Source organism: Solanum lycopersicum, chromosome 9 (assembly GCF_036512215.1).
Source record: "Solanum lycopersicum chromosome 9, SLM_r2.1".
In the NCBI taxonomy this organism is placed as follows: Eukaryota; Viridiplantae; Streptophyta; class Magnoliopsida; order Solanales; family Solanaceae; genus Solanum; species Solanum lycopersicum.
This window is the reverse complement of record NC_090808.1, coordinates 59,192,485-59,213,075: the sequence shown is the minus strand read 5'-3', so window position 1 is coordinate 59,213,075 and position 20,591 is coordinate 59,192,485. Positions and strand designations below refer to the sequence as shown.

The 20,591-nt window shown below is 30.0% G+C and overlaps 3 protein-coding genes across 3 annotated transcripts; 1 reads left to right on the top strand and 2 right to left on the bottom strand.

The window, feature by feature from the left end:
* The first annotated feature begins 8,933 nt into the window (after window positions 1-8,933).
* Window positions 8,934-10,110, top strand: IPT4 (adenylate isopentenyltransferase). Its single transcript, NM_001257986.2, has one exon. It carries the CDS (start codon window positions 9,089-9,091, stop codon window positions 10,058-10,060), a length of 972 nt encoding a protein of 323 aa, NP_001244915.1. The 5' UTR covers window positions 8,934-9,088; the 3' UTR covers window positions 10,061-10,110.
* Window positions 10,111-13,597: 3,487 nt separating this feature from the next.
* LOC101258484 (uncharacterized) lies at window positions 13,598-14,065 on the bottom strand. Its single transcript, XM_019215573.3, has one exon. The coding sequence runs from the start codon at window positions 14,063-14,065 to the stop codon at window positions 13,598-13,600; it is 468 nt and encodes a 155-aa protein (XP_019071118.1).
* A 1,013-nt stretch (window positions 14,066-15,078) lies between these two features.
* LOC101252024 (protein WHAT'S THIS FACTOR 1 homolog, chloroplastic) lies at window positions 15,079-18,245 on the bottom strand. Its single transcript, XM_004247102.5, has 2 exons — window positions 15,683-18,245; window positions 15,079-15,584 (listed from the first exon to the last, which is right to left on the bottom strand). Exon 1 carries the CDS (start codon window positions 18,082-18,084, stop codon window positions 16,855-16,857), a length of 1,230 nt encoding a protein of 409 aa, XP_004247150.1. The 5' UTR covers window positions 18,085-18,245; the 3' UTR covers window positions 15,079-15,584; window positions 15,683-16,854.
* Between the last annotated feature and the right edge of the window lie 2,346 nt (window positions 18,246-20,591).

The window sequence follows — 20,591 nt, the reverse complement described above, 5'->3', positions numbered from 1 at the left end:
ATATTATTATGTGAGTCCTTAAAATATATAAATTACCAACATATTTAGCTTACAAGTAGTATAGCAAAGGAGAACTGATTTTGCAGGTGACTTTATATATATATATATATATTTGATTGTGATTAGATTGATTGTATATTTATATGAACTTGAGTAATTCTTTTTATAGGGGTGTACAAAATCGAACCAAATCGCAAATCAAGTCAACTTAAAAAAAAATTAGTGGTTTGGTATAAAAAAAATCTAACTATATTTGGGTTGGGTTGATTTTAATTAAAAAAAAAATCAACCCGAGACCAAACCAACCCGACATTATATGTCATTTTAAAGTTTATTTTATACATAAAAATATTTACTTTGATATAATTTTAAAATATTTCTTATACTATTTCATAGTTTTATCTTTTAATATATTATTTCAAATTAAAAATTAGAAATCGAAATGGTCCAATAAATATTTATAGTTCATAGATGTTGATAATTATAATAAAACTTAAATCAAAATCAAATTAATATTAATGCAACAAGAAAATCAATTCAACACCAAGAATGACAATAATATTGAATATTTGTTCTTTAATTTTACATTGGTTTAGTTAATTAAAGTACATAATCTAATTTTAATTTTCCTTATTTAGTAATGTCACTTATACTTATTAAACATATTTTAGGACGATTTAATACTTTTAAATTATGATCATTTTTATTATAACTTTATGATATTTATTTTATATGATGATTTCATTATTATTTTTAATTGAATATTTTTGTGTCATCAATACTCATCTCATATTTTGTGTGTTTCTACACCTTAGATAATTGTATTTTGGTTTGACTAAAGTTAAAACTTTGACACAATGATTTGACTTGGTATTTGAAAAACTCGAACCAACTCGAGGTTGAAAACACTGAAAAGTCCAAATTTTATTAGTTTGATTTGATTTATAAATTTAAATTTTTTATACAAATAATTTGATTTGATATTTGAAAACTCAAAACCAACCCAATCATGTACACTCATATCTTTTCATATGAGCTAATTTTTCAATTAAGATCGATTCAAATATTACATCATAATGATATCAGAATCAATCTCAATCTTCGTGTTTGGAATTCTGATCCAAACTCCAACTTGGTCTGAACGTGAATGAAGGTATTAGGATGGGTTAGAATCTCATCTAATTGATTGGAGAATGGTACAAATGATCATACTTATATAAATTAGGACAATCTTTCTTTTAAGAACTAACTTTTGAAATTAAATTAGATTCAGATATCGTATCTTTTCGAATGCTAATCATAATCTACTTTATATCTTCATTATCCTTACTCGCAATGGGTAGCTATGATTATGAACTACCTTTTTTATTGGCTATAACAAGACAGATAATATAGATCACTAAAAAACAAAGAATTTCAAATTATTCTTGCTCATCATGAAGGATGATGTAATATATTTCCACTAATGGGCTTGTGGACCAAACACAGCCTAAGCTAAAGTGAAAAAGAAAAAGCCTTTTTTATCGTTTAATAGTACCAACCCTAATTTATAGCCTCTCCTTCTTGGATTCATATCCACAATTATTTCATCATTTATTGTTTTATTCTAAATTTCTATCTATACTTTTTTATTTGATACGACCTTCAATTTATACAACTTGATTTAATCATTGTACTCTTCAAGAAAAAGACAATAAGGAAAACACCGACATAAAAAAAATGAATCAATTAAAAAATGGTATTTTTTGGGTATGATATAGCAATAGTACAATCCACAAAACTATGTTGATTATCCGAAAAATGGGTTTCCTATATTTCGATAAGACTTGAACCTAATATCTTCCTATATTACTTAAAAGGTTCTAATATTGTGTATGCGTATGACAGGTGTTAATTAATACTGTGTGTACGTTTTTGAGATAATATTTAAGATTATGAATTAAAATCTCATCTAAAAATGTAAGATTAGTTCGTACAAGCAAGTAGTATAAATACCCAAAACTAAATTGAAAAAGTAAAATGAACAAATAAGTAAAGTTAAAAAAATGTGCATATTAGATACTTCCATAATCTATCTTCCCTTTGCAAGAGCAATGGATTCTTCTTTTGGGTTGTGAACCATGCCCCATATTTTAGTAGGGCCAAACTAATTAGATGATGGGAGATGGACACTAATCATAAGTCTAATATGTCCTCAATTAATCTAATCAAGATTTAAACTATACACACGTAACATAATAGTTTAGGACTCTTAATATTGGATAAGGGTGAGTTAAGCAGGAGCGATAGATTTATAGGTTGACAATTTTTTTAAAGATGAGATGCACATGACATCTTAGATGACTCACTCATTAGAAGAGGAAAGGAAACCGCAGAGTAGTTTTATAACACATATCTCAAATTCACATGATACGTGCACAGTTCAAACTCTACAAAGTATAAAGCGTAGCTAGAAGACAAAATTTGTATCAATACTAGGCTCGCGACCCGTAACTATGATATTTTAACATTTTTTGAACTTTTAATACAACGATTTATCATTCAAATGTGCAATAACAAGAACTTACTCAGTGTAATCTCATAAGTGGAGTCTAGAGGGATAGAATATACACATTATCACTATTTTACAAGTAAAGAGGTAGTTCCCAATTGAGTCTCAACTCAAGAAAAAATAAGTCCAAAGAAATATAGAGAAAAAAATAACTAAAATATAGAAAGTTGTGACAAAATATTATAGATAACTTGACAAATCATCCTAAATAATAGTTATCACAAATAAAACGATAATCAAAATTATAAAGAAGCCACCAAGGATAACCGAACTCAAAGGACTAACAACTACAGAAGTATACCATGACTAATAGTACGGGTAACATAATAAAATAATATGTGAGACAGTGGTTAACTATCTAACTATACTATATCAAAAATAATTATTGATAGCAATTAATTAATAATAATTATAACTTAATTGTCGCTAAATATAACTTTTTAATGGTAACTAGTGCTCTTTGTAAATGTCTCTGAAGTTGATATTGGATCGAATGACTATTAACTAATGTTGTGAGGACTTTAATGCTTATAAGTATCCTCCATAAAGTTGTTCATCTTGTATTCCTAATACTTAGCATAAAACTTTGCAGAACCTGGTAAGAAACAACAAAGTTTAAAGAGTATTCTCAAACTAGAAAATTAAAATTAGTACAGAAAAATAGAATTAGAAACAGATTAGAAACAATATAAAAATATTTTTCTCAATGAAAGAAAATCGAGTCCATTGAATGCACAGTGTCCCCTTAAGGAAATTATTTCCCTCAAGTACCCGAAGTTAATGGAATATATCTTTTCAGGATAGAACCATTTTACTTAACGATGTAACATTGTGGTGTCAACGAACTACTCAACGACAGTAAAGTACACTTACACTATGTTTGGATCATTGTTATTCATTGTATTGTATTGTATCGATATTATACCTACAATGTTTGTTTTGATTGTTACTTAAAATATATTGTACTGTATTGTTAAATTTCGTTGTTACGTAACAATGAAAACCCCTATTTTATGGAACAACCAATTTGGTGTGTTCCCGTTGCTACTTAATTTCTTTTTCCAATTATATCTTTACCTAATATTCAAAATAGTATTTACCTGTTACCTTAATTATTGAATTTAGTCAAACCTCTTACCCTAGAATAATTAAGGATAATTTAGTAAATTTATAAATTACAATACAGTACGATGCAATCAAACCAAACAATTAAAATCTTACTAAACAACAATAAACAATACAATCTAGCCAAACATTGTATCTATCATACAATACAGTACAATAGAGTACAATACAATACAATACATCATGAAACAATGGGTAACAATGATCCAAACAAAGTGTTAGAATAATAGATATAGTAGTAGAAAAATAAATCTAGAAAAATTCGTTCAACTAAAATGAGAGAAAACCCCTCAATTTATAGAAAACAAAGGGTAGTGTGAAAAAGTTATCACTGTGCTTTACCGGAAAGGTCACAAACCTTTAGACAACTCACAATCTTTCGAAAAGGTTTCAACCTTTTAAAAAGTCATAACTTTTCATAAAAGTCGCAACTCTTCATAAAAGTCGTAACTCTTCATAAAAGTCACAACTCTTCATTCTCCATTCACACCTTTTAAAATCCAACACAGAAACCCCATATCTAAGAACATATCCTCGGTAAAATGAAGGTACACCATATCTTGTTTAATCACATCTTCACAATACTTCAATCTAGCTCTCCTCTCCTCTCCTGAAACTATCTATTGTCCTACAAATGTATTGCTCTTTAATTTTGTTCTTTAAAATTGAACTTAAATGCTTAGTGGGACATAGGTTTTTAAAATGGCGGGAAATAAATTATGAGATATTATAATGCGAAAATATAAATTTATGCTCCGTCAAAAGATATAAATAAAAATTAAAGACCGACACAAAATAAAGATAGAAGCACAAATGAACCTTTTTTGAATCTTTTTAATTATTTCTAATCCGGCCTCTTCCCTGTTTTTTAGTGCTCCTAAGCTAATATTATCATAAAATAACGTTGTCAAGAGATAAAAGTTAGATCCATATATCACCCAAAAAAAAATAGGCATAGAATCTTTTTTAAATTTGCTTCTTTTATGAAGGGATAAGTAGATTATATTCATTATATATCATGTAATGTAAAGTCTCCACAAGTTGAATTGCTGTAAAAAAAAAAAAAGGTAAAGTAGATTCACTTATCATGTAATTATTTATAAAGGTTCCCACTAGCTAGTTGACTACTTTAGGCTTCAAAAGGACTAAATTTAACCTTCCAACTTGCATGAGGAATCACATATCATAATACTTCGATCAAATATTTTTTCACTTTACTTTGAAATTTTTTCAGATGAAGATGTGTTTGGTCAGAAGAGAGCATTAGATTCAAAATTATGAAGATAAAGTCGAAAATCAAATTATAAATTGTTTTTTAAAATCAGAATCTAACTTCAAGTTCGATTAAAATTTTCATGATCAAACAAATCAACAAACACTAATAATGATTATGGACAAATGGTTTCTTAATTAAGTGGTTTTGAAGGCTTTGAATGTCACTCTTAATCACGATCTTCAATTTAGTAGTCCTAGTTATCCACTCCACTATGTAACAGAGTGTTCGTCTCAAGCAGGGTACCTTTCCTTTTAATTGAGAAAAGGACTCAAATTGACTCACCTCGACTTGAGATCCAAAAAAAAGGGTATGAAGTTGAGCCAAAAAATACTCTCTCGTGATGGTGCACAGATTCTCGAAAGTCCGAGCTTCCCGTCTCAATCAATCCCCCATTTGATCAAGGATCACTATCATCCTTAGAATCTCAACTTTGACCTCAAATAGGTATTTTATCTCTATTTCGATTCGGTACATGATTTCAATATTCAATTCTCCATCTTGTAATCTTATCCCTCGTCCCTCACCCCTATTTACTTTATTTAACAAAAAAACTAATGTCACTAGGACATATCCGTCTTTTACAAAAATTCTATCTCATGGATAAACCTATATATATATGGTCAACTTTTAAGGTTGAAAAAATAATAGTAACACACAACCAAAAAAAAAAGGGGGGATAGCAACATGTATGATTCGACTTCCATTAACACTAATTATCTATGTTTATTTTTTATTCTAAAAAAGGACAGTACCTAAATTAGTAATTTGACTTCTCATTAAACCAAAAGCTAAGTGGAAGTTTTCTCATATTAATTAATAAAAAAATAATAAAACTACTAGTTTTACTACTAGTAGTAGTTATAAGATAAAATATTTTTCTCCCATTTGATGATTTAAAATAGATAGCACATGCATATCAAAACCATGCGTACTGTTTGGTCTTATCATTAAAAAATAATATTCCACAAGTTTTTTTTTATGTTATCTTTGAGTTAAATAACTTTTTTGCCCCAAAAGTTGAGTTGTGAACTGTCCCAATAAAATTAGAGCAATCAAGGACAAAAACAATAAAAATAAAAATAAAAAATAAAATAAATCATATTCCCATTTCCATTTGATTGTATTGTCAGTTTCTCACCATATAAAACCATACAACACACCTTGAACAATTAATATTCTATCGATATAAGTTATTGTAGAATGATTAATTCAGATTTTGATCCATTCAATTTTAATTAAAGATATCGAATTTAATTCTTTAAAAATAATTTTAAAAAATCATATTGAAAATGCATACTTTTAAAAATAAATATTATAATGCGTGAATTCAAATTATTAATCAGACTTTAATATACATATCAATATAAAATAGTAATATTCCTTATTTTCTCCATATTTTTTTATTGGGCATAACATAGACTTTATTGTTGAATTAAGTAGGTTCTATTTTTGAAGTTTGATATATAAAATAAAACAGTCAAAAGTAAAATTCAGGTCGTGCAAGAATTTATACTTTTTTTTAAGAAAGAATCTTGAAAGAGTGGACGTGGAAAAAGTATTATATTACTCCCTCCCTTCTAAATTAATTATCATATTTTATTTCTCAAAAGCTAAAATTATCTATTTTTTAATTAAATTAAATTATATCAGTATAATATTTTAATTGTAAATTTATACATTCAAAAATTATATAAAAAATATAAGAAATTGTAATTTCAAGTTTGTAAATATAAAAAAATACTATAAATTATAATTTTAAATACATTACAATTTTTAATGATGCTACATATTATTTTTTTCAGGTTTTATGTTTTTGAAAATTAAAAAAAAATTAATTAGCAACTTAGTAATCATTATAAAATAGAACAATAATGGTTTTTGGAAATGCACACTATCTACTTCTTGTTGCAACCTCCACCATATAATAAATTTAAAATCTCACTTGACTATATATAATATACTCTTAATTTATATTTTATATACTCTTGATTTATACTTTATGTGTGTTTTATAACTTGTTATTATCTTACACACCTTCAAATAGTTCGATTACCAAAAATAATTGAACTATGTCGATATTGAACAAAGAAACAAGATAATCGGAACGTTTTAAAAGAAAAATAGTTTTAATCATATAAGTAATCAAAAAAAAATATGATATAACTATGTTAAAATAATCCATCGAACCCTATACACACTATTGTGACTTATATATTAACTATACTTATCATCAATAATCACTTTTTGATGAGTTGGTAAGTAATAATAGATCACTGAGGGAATGATACTTATTCTTTCATTCCTAAGTAGAGTCACGGGTTTAAGATCTGAGAAGATAATCATCTTTAGTAGATAGAGTTTATATTGCCCCGCAATAGGACATTTTTTTTACAAAAAATAAAAAATAAAAATTGATTGAACCTTCAAATAGATATTAAACGCCAAATTAGAAAACAAAAGTAATAGTTATGAAAAAAATAAAAATTGATTGAACCTTCAAATAGATATTAAACGCCAAATTAGAAAACAAAAGTAATAGTTATAAAAAATTCCACTTGTTTCATACCTATCTATTTGACATTGTAGTAATCAGTCAATCTTTCAAGTTGTGAGGATAGTATAAAAGATCACTTGTTAAAATATATAAAAATCCTTTTTATCTTCAATACTTCTCACTAACTCCACGATTGCTTATTCCAAGTTGACAAATTAATGTATTATCATACTATATTATATGACCTTTCACAAGACTCATGGCTAAATTAGCTTACATATGATTACGTAATTCTTATTTGTTTAGCATAAAAATAAAGGTACCTACTTTATCACCGTCCATTGTGTCCAACAAAAAATATTTTTTAAAAAATAAGCTCAAAGTAGGAAAAAAAACCATAATATAGAAAGAAAAAAAAACACTAGGGAGTGGAACTTAAATTTGGTTTTGGTTCAACTTTTATAAAAAGAAGAAGATAGTTTTTGAAAAAAAAAGTTAGGTATTTTCATTCATTTATTTATTGGAAAAATATATGCTCATCTGACTTCAAAAAATAATTCTTTCTTTCGAGCCAAAAGACTTGTTATTTTAATTAAACATTTCAGCTGTTTATATGATTTTTTTTAAAATGCATTTCTAAAGTAATAAATTTAATTCTAAAATGTATATTTTATTTTTAATAAAATAACATTTAAAGGCACAAAAAATATATGATTTATAACTTATTTTAGATCAGAAATTTTAAGAGAAATTATATAATTAGACATACACTACTATCATGTATACGATTATTATCCATACTTTCAAAATACTATAGATAAACTATTAATTAAGAACTTTTCGGCATGTATTGAGGAAATACATGTATTTTTAGTATACGATACACTTGAATAGAGAGAGAAGCAAGCAAGATTTGTTATGTATTTCGTTCATGCGTGCATGTGTGTGAGAGAGAATCACAAATTGGATGCATACTAGATGCATGTATCTGTAAGCACATGTGTGATTCACGTAGTGGTGAATGAGATGAAAGGAAGACGAATAAGATTTGTTATGTATTCTAGGTACATTTGAATCCACTTGGATATAGTGTATTTATAACAAATTATATCTAATTTTGATCTTATGTGTCTAAGATATGTATTTGTACATATCGAAATCTGATAAGATTCATAATATTATAAATAAAAGTATATCGAAATAATTATCTCCTAAACTAGTGAAACATATGTATGTCTTCCTAAATTTTAATAATATATTTTATTTTTTAAAAAAATATATATACAAGTCAAATTATATCATATAAATTGGAAGCGAGAAAGTACTTTTTTAACACCCACTTTCAACCATTGGGACCTACAATATGACACTTTTTTCTGAATCAATGATTGCTATATCATTTAATGATATTCTTTATAGCTTTTGGAGCATTATATAAAGCTGACAAACCATTACCACCCAAAGACTCAAAGAAGAACCATTTCTTTCTTCAATTCAACACATTGTCAATTTGCCGCATTTTAATTCATATAAGGTACTTCCCTCCGTACCCTATTTTTGTCATACCCATACAAAATCATATATAGTCGATCCCGATTTATTTGAGATTGAGAAAAAAGTTATTCCCAATATTTTATTTATTATGATTGGCATGATGAACTCTGCACAAATGTGCAAACAAGTAAGATGGCAAAATTTGCTACAATTGCAAAATTTTCTTCAAAAGGACAAGGTTGTGGTGGTCATGGGGGTCACCGGTGCCGGAAAATCAAAACTCTCTATCGACTTAGCCACTCAATTCGACGGAGAAATAATTAATTCAGATAAAATACAAGTGTACAAAGGTCTTGATATCGCGACTAACAAAATAACAGAAGAAGAACGTTGCGGTGTACCACATCATTGCCTAGGGGTAATTGATCCTTACAAAGAGTTCACCACTAAAAACTTTTGCAACATGGCTTCATTTACCGTTAACTCTATAACCAACCGCGGTAAACTTCCTATTATTGTTGGAGGGTCAAATTCATTCATCGAGGCATTTGTCCACAACAGTAACTCATATAATTTTAGTACAAGGTACGATTTTTGTTTCCTATGGGTCGATGCATCGATGAACGTGCTAAATTCGTTCTTATACGAACGAGTAGATAAAATGGTGGATCAAGGAATGGTGGATGAGGTAAGACAAATTTTCAATCCAAAAAATATGGATTACACCAAAGGTATTCGTAAAGCCATTGGTGTCCCGGAATTTGACAGTTACTTTCGTGCTGAATTGTCAAATTCCGTGGACAGGCAAACTCTTGAGAGGATGCTAGAGGAAGCGATTACTGAAATAAAGATCAATAATTGTATACTGGCAAGTAAACAATTAGAGAAAATTAAGCGATTAATTAGCGTTAAAGGATGGAAAATCCATCGATTAGATGCAAGTGAAGTATTCAAAAAACAGAGAATAGCAGAGGAAAAAGAGGCAGAGGAAATATGGAAGAATATGGTGATGGGACAGAGCAGAAAGATAGTGCATAAATTTTTATACGAAAATTATAGGAATTCAATGGTTTATAAAACTGATGGGACAGCCATTATGGCAGCAGCATCTCACTATTAAAAAGCAAAGTTGATCGTCAAAAACACATCTAATCACATTTTCACGAGTTTTATATTTTAACTATTCATTGTTCGATGTACCTACTTAAACTATCATTCATTTGTATTAAAACACACCTCGATGTTGAGTTGGCATACATGTGTCAGGTCAATATTGAGGTGTATTTTTAGTACAGTGATAGTAATAGTTTAGGTAGGTACATGAAACAATAAAGAAAGTTGAAGTACGAAACTCGCGAGGAAAAAATGATTTTGATATATTTTTGACGATTAACTCATTTAGAAAAAAAGAAGTTGTGTGGTTGCATTAATCTAAAGACTTTTTTTGTACAATAGTTGAGCATGATGACCAGTTTTGGGAGATAACATTTATATATGTCCACTACCAGCTAGCTATTTAGCAAATCATATAGTTTTATATTATTTTTCACTGATCACTATTGTAACTACATAAGACTGTAACCTTTTTGCTCTGATAATAATTGGCACAGATAATAAAATAAATATTTTATGAATGGTTGTGGAATGTTTGCAAGTAGTATTTCTTTTATGATTAAGAACTAATTAATTACTACTCCTATTTTAATTACTTGTCTTAGTTTAATTGCAATGTTTGGATGAGAGTTCAAAAGAATTTTTTGAATAGTATAAACTTAAAATGAAGGTGTTTATAATATATTAAAAGTATGATTTTAAATCTTGTAGTTATATTATTCTTATAAGTCAGTATCATATAGCTTTAACTTATTAGTAATAATTAATAAGAGAAGTCTTGAAAAACGCTTTTAAATTTAGTGCGAATTATTTTTAAATTATTATTAGTTTTTAAAAAATACTATTTTATTTGACCAGCTGAACTTAAACATATTTTTTATCTTGCAACATGAGTGATATACAATCCTAAATTTTCACCAAGTCTAGGAGTGTTTTCAACCAGCGCGGAGCTAGATTTTCAATAAGAAAATTTAAAATCTAAAAAAAATAGATACACGAAGTAGCCACATATACTATATATCTAAAAAGTTATTTTAACCATGTGTAAATAATATAATTTTTCATCGAAGGGGGTTCGCACGGACCCCCTAATTATAAGGTGGCTCCCCCACTGTTTTCAAACACTTATCTCATTTTTTTTACTAAGAGTTGTTTCATGCTCCTATAATAGTTTGACATTATTTGTTATGTCATGAGATAGATCAGAATTGTATGTAAGTTTAGTTAATCAAACAGAGGAATGTAGTTAAGGTTATTAATAGTTCGGAATCAAAAAAATACCAAATTTTAAAATATTTTAGATACTTTTCTCTAATAATAATAATAACATACATATCACAAAAAATGGAGGGGGTAATTGGTTACTCTTAATACAAAAAATTATAATCATACAAATATTAAAATCAACCTAAAATTAAAGTTTCATGTTTGATTTTTTATTAAACGTTATATTTAGCTAAATAATATGACATAAATTAAAACGAAAGAGTATTTTGTACACACTGCCCCCACATATGATATGAAGTAGCTTTCATTTACAATTTGTGTATATCAGAAGGATAAGATCCGTTGCATTTTTATTAGTTGGATGGGATTGCTAAAATCAAGAAATCACAAAAAAAAAAATCAATTTTTGTTTTTATTTTTTGTGACTAGACATCATATATAACATAATAATAGTTGCAGATATTTTGCTACACAATGGAAGTGCAGGTTCCATTATCACTATGCAATAGTATTGGGAAAATGAACCCTATGGTTACTAATTGAACATTTTTTATAACTTAGTCTATTGACTATTTAAATTTTTACTGGTTTAGGCCGATGATTCATGAATTAAATTTTTTTAAAATGAACTTTATGATATATATGTAAATATAGAAGGAATATTTTGGTTTTGATAAGTTTTTGCTTCTGCCTTTTTTAAGAAATAGAAATTTTTAGTTTCTTTTCAACAGCAGAAAAATTATTCTTACGTCCATTTAAAAGCAATTTTATTGATTATTCAAACGTCTATTTCATACAAAAAAAAATCTCACAATAAATATGTAAATGTTTTCTTTTATATGGAGCATTTAGTTTTTAATTTAAATCAAGTAAAAAAGTATTATAGTATCTCTATTTTTGTATACAACACAAATTGTAAGGAAAGCATGAGGTTCTTCTTTTTGTTTTCTATTGTAGTTATACTTCCTTAAGAATAGTATAAGCAATTTTAGTAAGGTGGGAATAAACTTAGATAAATCAATCAAATCAGTCATAATCAGCATGTAATTTCATATTATTATTATTATTTTGGTATACTATGATACTTTGCTAGTCAAACACTACTTTATTCCACATGTATGCTATTTGTGGATAGTGAATTTAACAAGTTACACCCACCCCCATATAATTTGAGATTTTAACAATCATCTTCTTAATTTTTTAAACATTTCTTTATAAAGAGGAAAAGTCCCATCAAATTTAGTAGTGGCTATATATATTTATTTATTTATTTTGGTACTACTAGTAGTAGTGCTTATATGGACTATAGTATATATTGATTATTGGTATAAAGAATAGAGTATATTATTTGATTGACTTAGCACAAGCTATTTTTTTTAACATTAAGTATTTGCCCACCAGATGTAAGGCCAAAGATAGTGGTGTCTTTTCAAATTCTATTTATCGTGGATACGTTACAGGATAGATGAAAATAATGAATTCAAAATAAATATAATTTATGTATATATATTTCTTTTTGTTGTGTATGTATGTACGAACAAGACTTTTTTTATTTTTTCGTTTGTATTTATTTTTCAAGTTCTTATCTTAATGAAAGACACGTGTCTCAACTCAGAATTAAAGAGTTAGGTTTAATTAGCTAACCATGATTAGGAGTAGAACTATAATATTTTCATATATTTGCTCCCAAAAGATTTGGCAATCTCAAAATTCTAGCTGTACTAATTAAATAAAACTAATAAACAATAAAAGGAAAAAAGATTAATGTACTTGTCTCTCATTTTTTTTAATAATTATTTACCAACAGGAGAAAATCGAAAAAAAGATAAGTATATAAATCCTTTTTTATTATTCTAGATCTATCTTCTTGCAAAAAGAATTGGTAAAACTAGCAATAAAGGGAATTCTCAATTTGAGCTGAGTGTGTTACATTTGGTAAATTTTCCATTTTCAATATCATATCTAACAAGTTTAAAATTAAAATCGCATGATCTAAAGGACTATAAAAGTATATTTAAATTACAATTTGAAAATCTTCATTAATTTCTTAAACGTTGTATCTAGTAAACCTAAAACACTCAAGTTGAGACAGAGACAGAGGGAGTAGGAAGTTACAAAGATTACCACAAAATTCAATGTAGACGACCACATAAGTTTTATTTCTTTTACTTCAACTAACACATTACATAATTTTTTTTATCAAGCGTTAAATGAAAATACTAGGTTACTCTACTTTCTTATACTTTTTTTTTCATTTGAAGACGATGTAGTTAATAAACTTAAAACACCACAAGTCAAGGTATGTTGAGATGGTGCATCATGGGTGAGGGGGTAGCATATGACTATCCGCCCCCCTTGAACCGCACTCGAACGTAATATTGCAACCTGGATCAACCAAGATTGTGTACTGGTGGACAGGCCTAGACAGGAACAGAGGCAAACGAACCAGGAGATCACAGACACATTCGTTGTCGACTTGTTTCATCCACCTGCAGCAGTTCTCTTCTGCAGAACTTTCCTTGTACTCGTGGTGATGATCATGCCTGCGTCTGTGTCTTCTTTCTGAAGAGCCGGGAGGAGGTGGTGGGGAAACTAGCAGAAAAGGGGATGGTGGAGACACCGGATTAAATGGAAGCAACGAACATGCATGATTCACAAGTGCAAATTGAGAAGGACAGAGAGGACTAGGTTGGTTAGTCACCCATTGGCTTCTTGATCCACTTGGGTGCACCACTAGGAATAATGCCACAATCAATACTATCTTCAAAATGTTATGCATGTCCATCTCCGTGATTGACAGAACGTTCTTCTACTGACACAAGAAAAAAACAGCTTTCAAGGTCTTTGCTATGTTACTTACTAACAGTTAGAAAGTGAAGTACTTACTCCTGCCAACAATCTATCTTTCAGTTTCACTTATATAGACTAAACCAGCATTCACAAGTTTTTCATGTCATCAAGTTAGGTATTGATTTTCAGGTTTCATCAGCCAAAAGAAATTGAAAAACAGATAGGAGTGAATAGGTACGTACCTGCAGTAGAGCGTATTAGGTCAATGGTTGAGGAAGCCTCATTCTTTTTGTGTGAAGGATAATTTTTTCTCAGGTAATGTTTACTTGAGAAACACAAAAATTGATTCAACTGAAACCTTCCTAACTTAGTAAAAACATAAACAAATAAACAGAAATATCAAAAATCCATCCTTTTGTTGTATTTCCAGTACTCCTTATCTAGGACCTGTTGAGGAAGGGGAAGAATGAGTAATGTCATAAGAGAGATTTCACCATATCAGATGTTTCTGATCAGCTTATTATTCTAAACTATTTAAATGTATGCAATGTTAAAGCTAGATCATAGGATCAGATCTTGTTCCAAAATCAAAGATCTCTCCGAATAAGTAAAAGCATATAGTATACAGAATTATACAAAACTATTACCTGTTGATAAACATAAAGACAAAGCAAACTATAAGATATATCATTCACAATGAGAAGGGTCAGGGTTTTATTTCTAAGACTGCTCAAATACAATAAGAATTTCTATTACTATGGGAAATCAATGGAAGGGGAAGGAAGATAGCAAGAATCAAACTCACACTTATTGTGTGGAAGACTCCCACCAATATCACTAGTAGACTGTAAGACTTGGTGATAAGAAAGGGTTGAATAAACAAAAATGACTCTGTTTCCTGCACAGACACAAACTGTGACATGAGTACATAGGTCAGCATTATTGAGGTACAGATGTGAGACAACCTTAATACATAAGCTTGGCAACAGTTGTCGCAAAAAGATGATGTAGCGGGATAAAAGAGTTTGCTATAAACATAATACTTCCAATGCCAACAGATAAATGCAGGTCCACTGCAGGTCCACTAAGTACAGCCCTCAACGATATATTTATGAAATCAAATTACAAATTGGAACTCTTCAGGAAACCTCGAGATCGTAAAATATTGGACTTTCAAGAAACTAGAAGCAAATACATGTGATAGCTTCTGGCAGCTATGACGATCCCAGGAGATCCAAATAGTGCATATTGTCAAAATTGTGCTAATTTGGTATATGATCAATGATTTCATTGCCTCATATGATATCTCTAGTCCCACGATCCTGGCATCACCATCTCTCATTATGCACTGAGTCTATACGAGGGTTGCCTCGTCCACAAAACCATGCTATATTGGTAAATTCGCAACAGCACACCATACTCCATTTGGCACCACTCTAATTTACTGTGAATTCTTCATCATCAATGCTCACTTCTCCCTTCCAATGGAACCATCCACATTGAATTGAAGATGCCTGCAAGAGGAAAATGCATTCAATATGTTTTTTTTCTGAATAATATTGAAACTTCCAACTTGTTGCATTAAGAGCAAATCAAATCTCTGGCTACACACTGGATGGAATTTGTCCTGTGGGTGACCCCGATTGGCATTGAAGCATTCTGTTTTGATGTGGAGACATAGAATCTCAGTTCAGAAGCTATGTTAGGTTTCATAGGTGCTCTCAACAGTTTGCAAGTTGCAACTATTCACTGAACCATGCACGATGAACCACATGAAAGTAACAATTGCTAAAAGGCTTTTAGGACAAATATCCAGCTCCGTCTGCTATATTTTGGTTGGATAGATTTTTCATTTTTTGAATATGGGCAGACCAGGAGGCAGGAGCGGAACTTGATAAAATCAGAAAGTCCAAAAATGATTATTGGCTTAGTAGTAAATGGAAGATAACTGATCAACAAGAAAAAGGAAAAAGAGAGTAAGTTGAAGATATGTCAGTATTATCCTCCGTCATGGGGCAAAGGAGAGAGATGGTAAAGTTCTCATCATTTCATCCCATACATAATATCCATAGCAACTCGGCAGCTCTAAAGATAATGGATGGGAAACAAACGAGCTTAAAAATGAGAGATGTGAGGGTATGGGAGTGGAGAGAAAGAAAGAGATGCATGCCAAAGAAGGTTATAAAAATGTAAAGACTCCAGTAACAGTTGGTCTCAAACCATGTGAATAGTTGTCAGCTTGAAGAAAAAGAGGAGATTGTCAGGTCGAACATAGATTCCCGTAAAAAGCGATAAATTTTCAAACTGAGATTGTTGATACAAATTTGTGATGCTGTGCTTCTCGACAAATTGTCCCGAAAATCTGAAAAGATGCAGTTGCTTAGCAACACAGTATCTAGTAGATCATATTCATTCTGATAATATAACTGAAAATGAGCAGTGGCACATTTCCCAGAACTCTCTGATTTGTGAGTCGGCAGTCACCATTATAACAAGAGTTTGCACAAGAGTGTGGTAAAACCCAGATCCTGAGGCAAGTATAATTTTGCGGAGAAAAGAATGACTTGATATAAACAACTGAATCATATGCAAGGCATCTTTTGGCTTCTTTTATAAAAAAGAGTCTTCTTTGAGTTGTAGCATCTTCAAAATCAAAATCCCCTCACAGAAACCCAGGAAATTATATTGGGCTTTGGCTTGCGAAACTACATACTAGGCCTCCTTTTCTGACATCACTAGCAATTATACATACACCCAGCCTGCCTTTCAAGATGACGTTAGCAATCAAAGCACAGCATCTTCCTCTTCACATTTGTGGTAGTCTAGATCATTATTGCTGACTGCCATCATTTCCATGTCCTTCTGAACCATCTCTCCCTGCAATCTCAAGAGCTCATCTTTCTGTTTGTGGCCCTCAGCAAGTAACTCAAGAAATTTGTCTTTAATCTCAAGAAGTGGGTCTCGATCTATCAGCTCACCATCCTTGTATGCTTCCCTAAGCATTGCAGTTTTAATCCCACACTTCAACGAAGTATAGAATATCCCCGAATGCCGAGTAAATACATTTGAGAATGCGTTTGAGAACCTATACTCATCACTAAACTTGCCTAAAATGGGAATGGGAACCCTCTTATAAAGAGAAAGTGATAGCAACTCGTGGAAAACCCCCACATTCCTCTTCTCCATCTCTCGTGAAGACTGTTCCAAATGCGATACATCATCATATGGTGATACATAAGGTAGCTCCATCCAATCTCGAATCCACTCTCTCACTTCCTTCCTAATGAAAAAACCTGGAGGAAGCTTCCAGTTAAATGCTGGCCTAGTTCTGATTCCTGTTAACCTCGATTCCTCCTCAGCTCTTAGCTCAATCACCGACTTCGCAAATTCTGGGTTCCATTTAACCAACTGCAAGAATGATTTGCCCTCACCAGGTTCACCAATTAAGTTAAAATATTCCGGATATTTTGGCACTAAATTTACTAAAAGATCATTCGGGAACCCGAATTCCCTCTTCACCTGTACTAATTTATCAGCACTTACAACCTTATCCTTAGACATCATCAAAAGTTTACATAATTTAGAAACCAATAAAGATTCATTTTTAACAAAAATCCTACTCTCCTCTTCCAAGAATAGTCTTAGTCTTTCACTGGGTCGAACAAATGAGACCGGTTCTGATTTGGGTCTGACCCGATCCAGATATAAATCAAACAAACCGGGGTTCCAATCAAGAAAAGTTTTGATTTTTACTTGCAACCCCAATCTTTCACGTCGTTTCTCTAAATAGTGAAGAGGGATTACCTGACCCGGCTCGTTTAGCACTTCTTTGACAACTCTTGCACACTGCTTCCACTTCTTGTCGTTTTCAATGGCTTGGTCTAGCTTTGGGTCCTTCCGCCATGCCACTTTCAGGCTTGAAATTGATGCTTTGAATTGCATGAAAAACCCATACTCATGATGTTTCCGGTTAGTGCTTCTGAGTGAATGTACAAGCCGATTACTGAATTGCATTTCTGGTTTTACGGTATTTTGGTACAATCGAAGAACAGAAATGCGAAGGATTATGGATACTAGGGTTTTAGGGTTTTTGACGTGATTTCGGGGCGACCCGGAAAGTTCCTACTTGAACGGGTTTGGTTTGGGCTTGGGAGTCATACAAATACAATGTGTTTTCTTTTAGGGAAAATTATGCGCATAGTTCATTAGCTAACTTAGATATACTTTGAATTAGTTATGGATCGCAACTTAATTATAGCTATATTTTTTTGCCTCTCTTCTCTTTTGTTTACAAATGCAAATTATACGTGTATATATAAATACAATTAGCCTCTTTCCATTCTCTTCCCTCTCTCGCTCATCTCTCTCTTCTCTCTTCCAATCTTGCTTGCCTCTCTTTTCTTTCTATTTCTCAATCTAGCTCACCAGATATACAAATATATATGTATACCAGTTACATATATGCAGTATGTAGTTAATCTGACATATATATATATATATATAGTTCACCTATCTCCCTTCTCTGCACTGTCTCACTTGCTCCTATCCTCCCTCTCCCTAGATCACTCGCCTCTCTCCTCCCTCTTCAATCTCCCTCATCAGATATACAAACACATATGTATATCAATTACATATATACAATTATTTTGATAGATATACATATACAATTGGATAAATATACATATACAATTCGTCTCTCTCTGTTGTTTGCCCTTTCTCGCTAGCCTCTCCACTCTGTCTCCTGATCTCGCTCACCTCTCTCCTCCCTCTAACATGTAACTATGTATAGTAATTAGCAAATTATAGCTATCAAACATTATTAAGCTATTTTTGAGTGACTATATACAAAATTTCCCCTTTTCTAATGTTGATGTGTGGTTGCAAGGGGTGTCAATGATGATTTCGGAAGATTATTTTATAAATTTTATATTATATTTATTTTTTAATTATTGAATTTTTCAAAAATTAGTTCTTTAAAAAATATTTTATTATTTTGGTTTTTTCTTTTGTATATGTTGATTCCATTGATTTTGATAAGAAAAAAATTAAAAATCTTATACAAGATTTATAAGTTCAAGTTAGAAAATGATATAATACTTACTTTTGTATATTGTTTTACAATGATAATAAATTGAGCATGAAAGACGACCAAAAATAGAGTTGTATTTTATTATATTTTACAATAGTGTAAAATAAAGTCAAGCAAAATCAGAATCTTTAGATAATATAAGGAAAAAAAATTAATCAAGATGAGATTCAAGAATTAAGTCTATTGAGATACCTACTCGTCCATAAAAAGTAGAAGTAACTTTAGGGGGAAATTTAGAAAGTATTTAGCCTTACAATTTGTCATTTTTTGACAAATACTTTTAAGGGAAAAAAAATCTAAATTTCTGAAATTAAAAGAAATCTGCTTATTTAACCAAATTCTATTTTTTGAAATATTTAAAAGATTATTTATTTATCTAAATATTTTATAGAATGGAAAATTGCCAAAAATATCCTTTAATTATGCAAATTTGGCACAAAAAACACCATTTTCTACCTTTTGGGTCTTAAATTCCCTTGACATCAACATTTGGACATTTTTGCCCTATCTTTAACAACCTAAATACGTTAACGACGTGTCATTATCCTAAAAATTAATTTGTGGGTGGGGCTATTGGGTGAGTATATGATTTTTCTAGAATAAGTTTAATTAGTTTTAGAATAGCCAATAGGACAATGACACATCATTAATGTATTTATTGTTAAAGACGAAGGCAAAATAGAGGCCAAAAGTTAATGTCAAAGGTATTTTAGGCTTGAAAAGTAAAAGAAGAGAATTTTTGTACCAAATCACATAATTTAAAGAATTTTAAGTCCTTTCCGTGTATAAAAACACCCTATCATTTATTAATTTCAACTTGACGAACTTGACGATCTTAGCGTGAAGATACACCTTAAGCTTATATATAGTGTTTCAGTTTATGATATGTTTCTTATCTTGACTCTCGAGTATCCAAATTAAAGTTATTGTTCAGTAGAACTTGTTAAAGGTAATATAATGATTGGATGCTCCTTTGTAAGCAGGTTGGAGCTTATAATTTGAGTTTGATTTCATCAAGAAACATGTTTATTTTATACAAATTTATATATATTTTTAATAATTTTTAAAAATATGAGTATAGATCATATTTTTAAAAAAATTTAAATATTTTTCTAAAAAATTACGATAATACATGATATAATTTTCTCCAGAACTTCAACAAAAAATAACTAGTCAAAGAAAATATATCAAAAGCAAAAGCAGACTAAATATTCAATATTCAAAAGAAAAATTCAAATCATACTAGATTAAACATATCTAATATCTTCCAGTTTGCACTTAAGATTATAACAATATTTAAGATGTTAAAACTAAGTTAGATTCACTAGAAATAGAATAATATATTTTAGAGTTGGGACTTTGAATGTCAAGTACAAGTTGACTTGTAGTCTTTTTTACTACTCTAGATCAAAGATGATTCAATTCTTTTTTA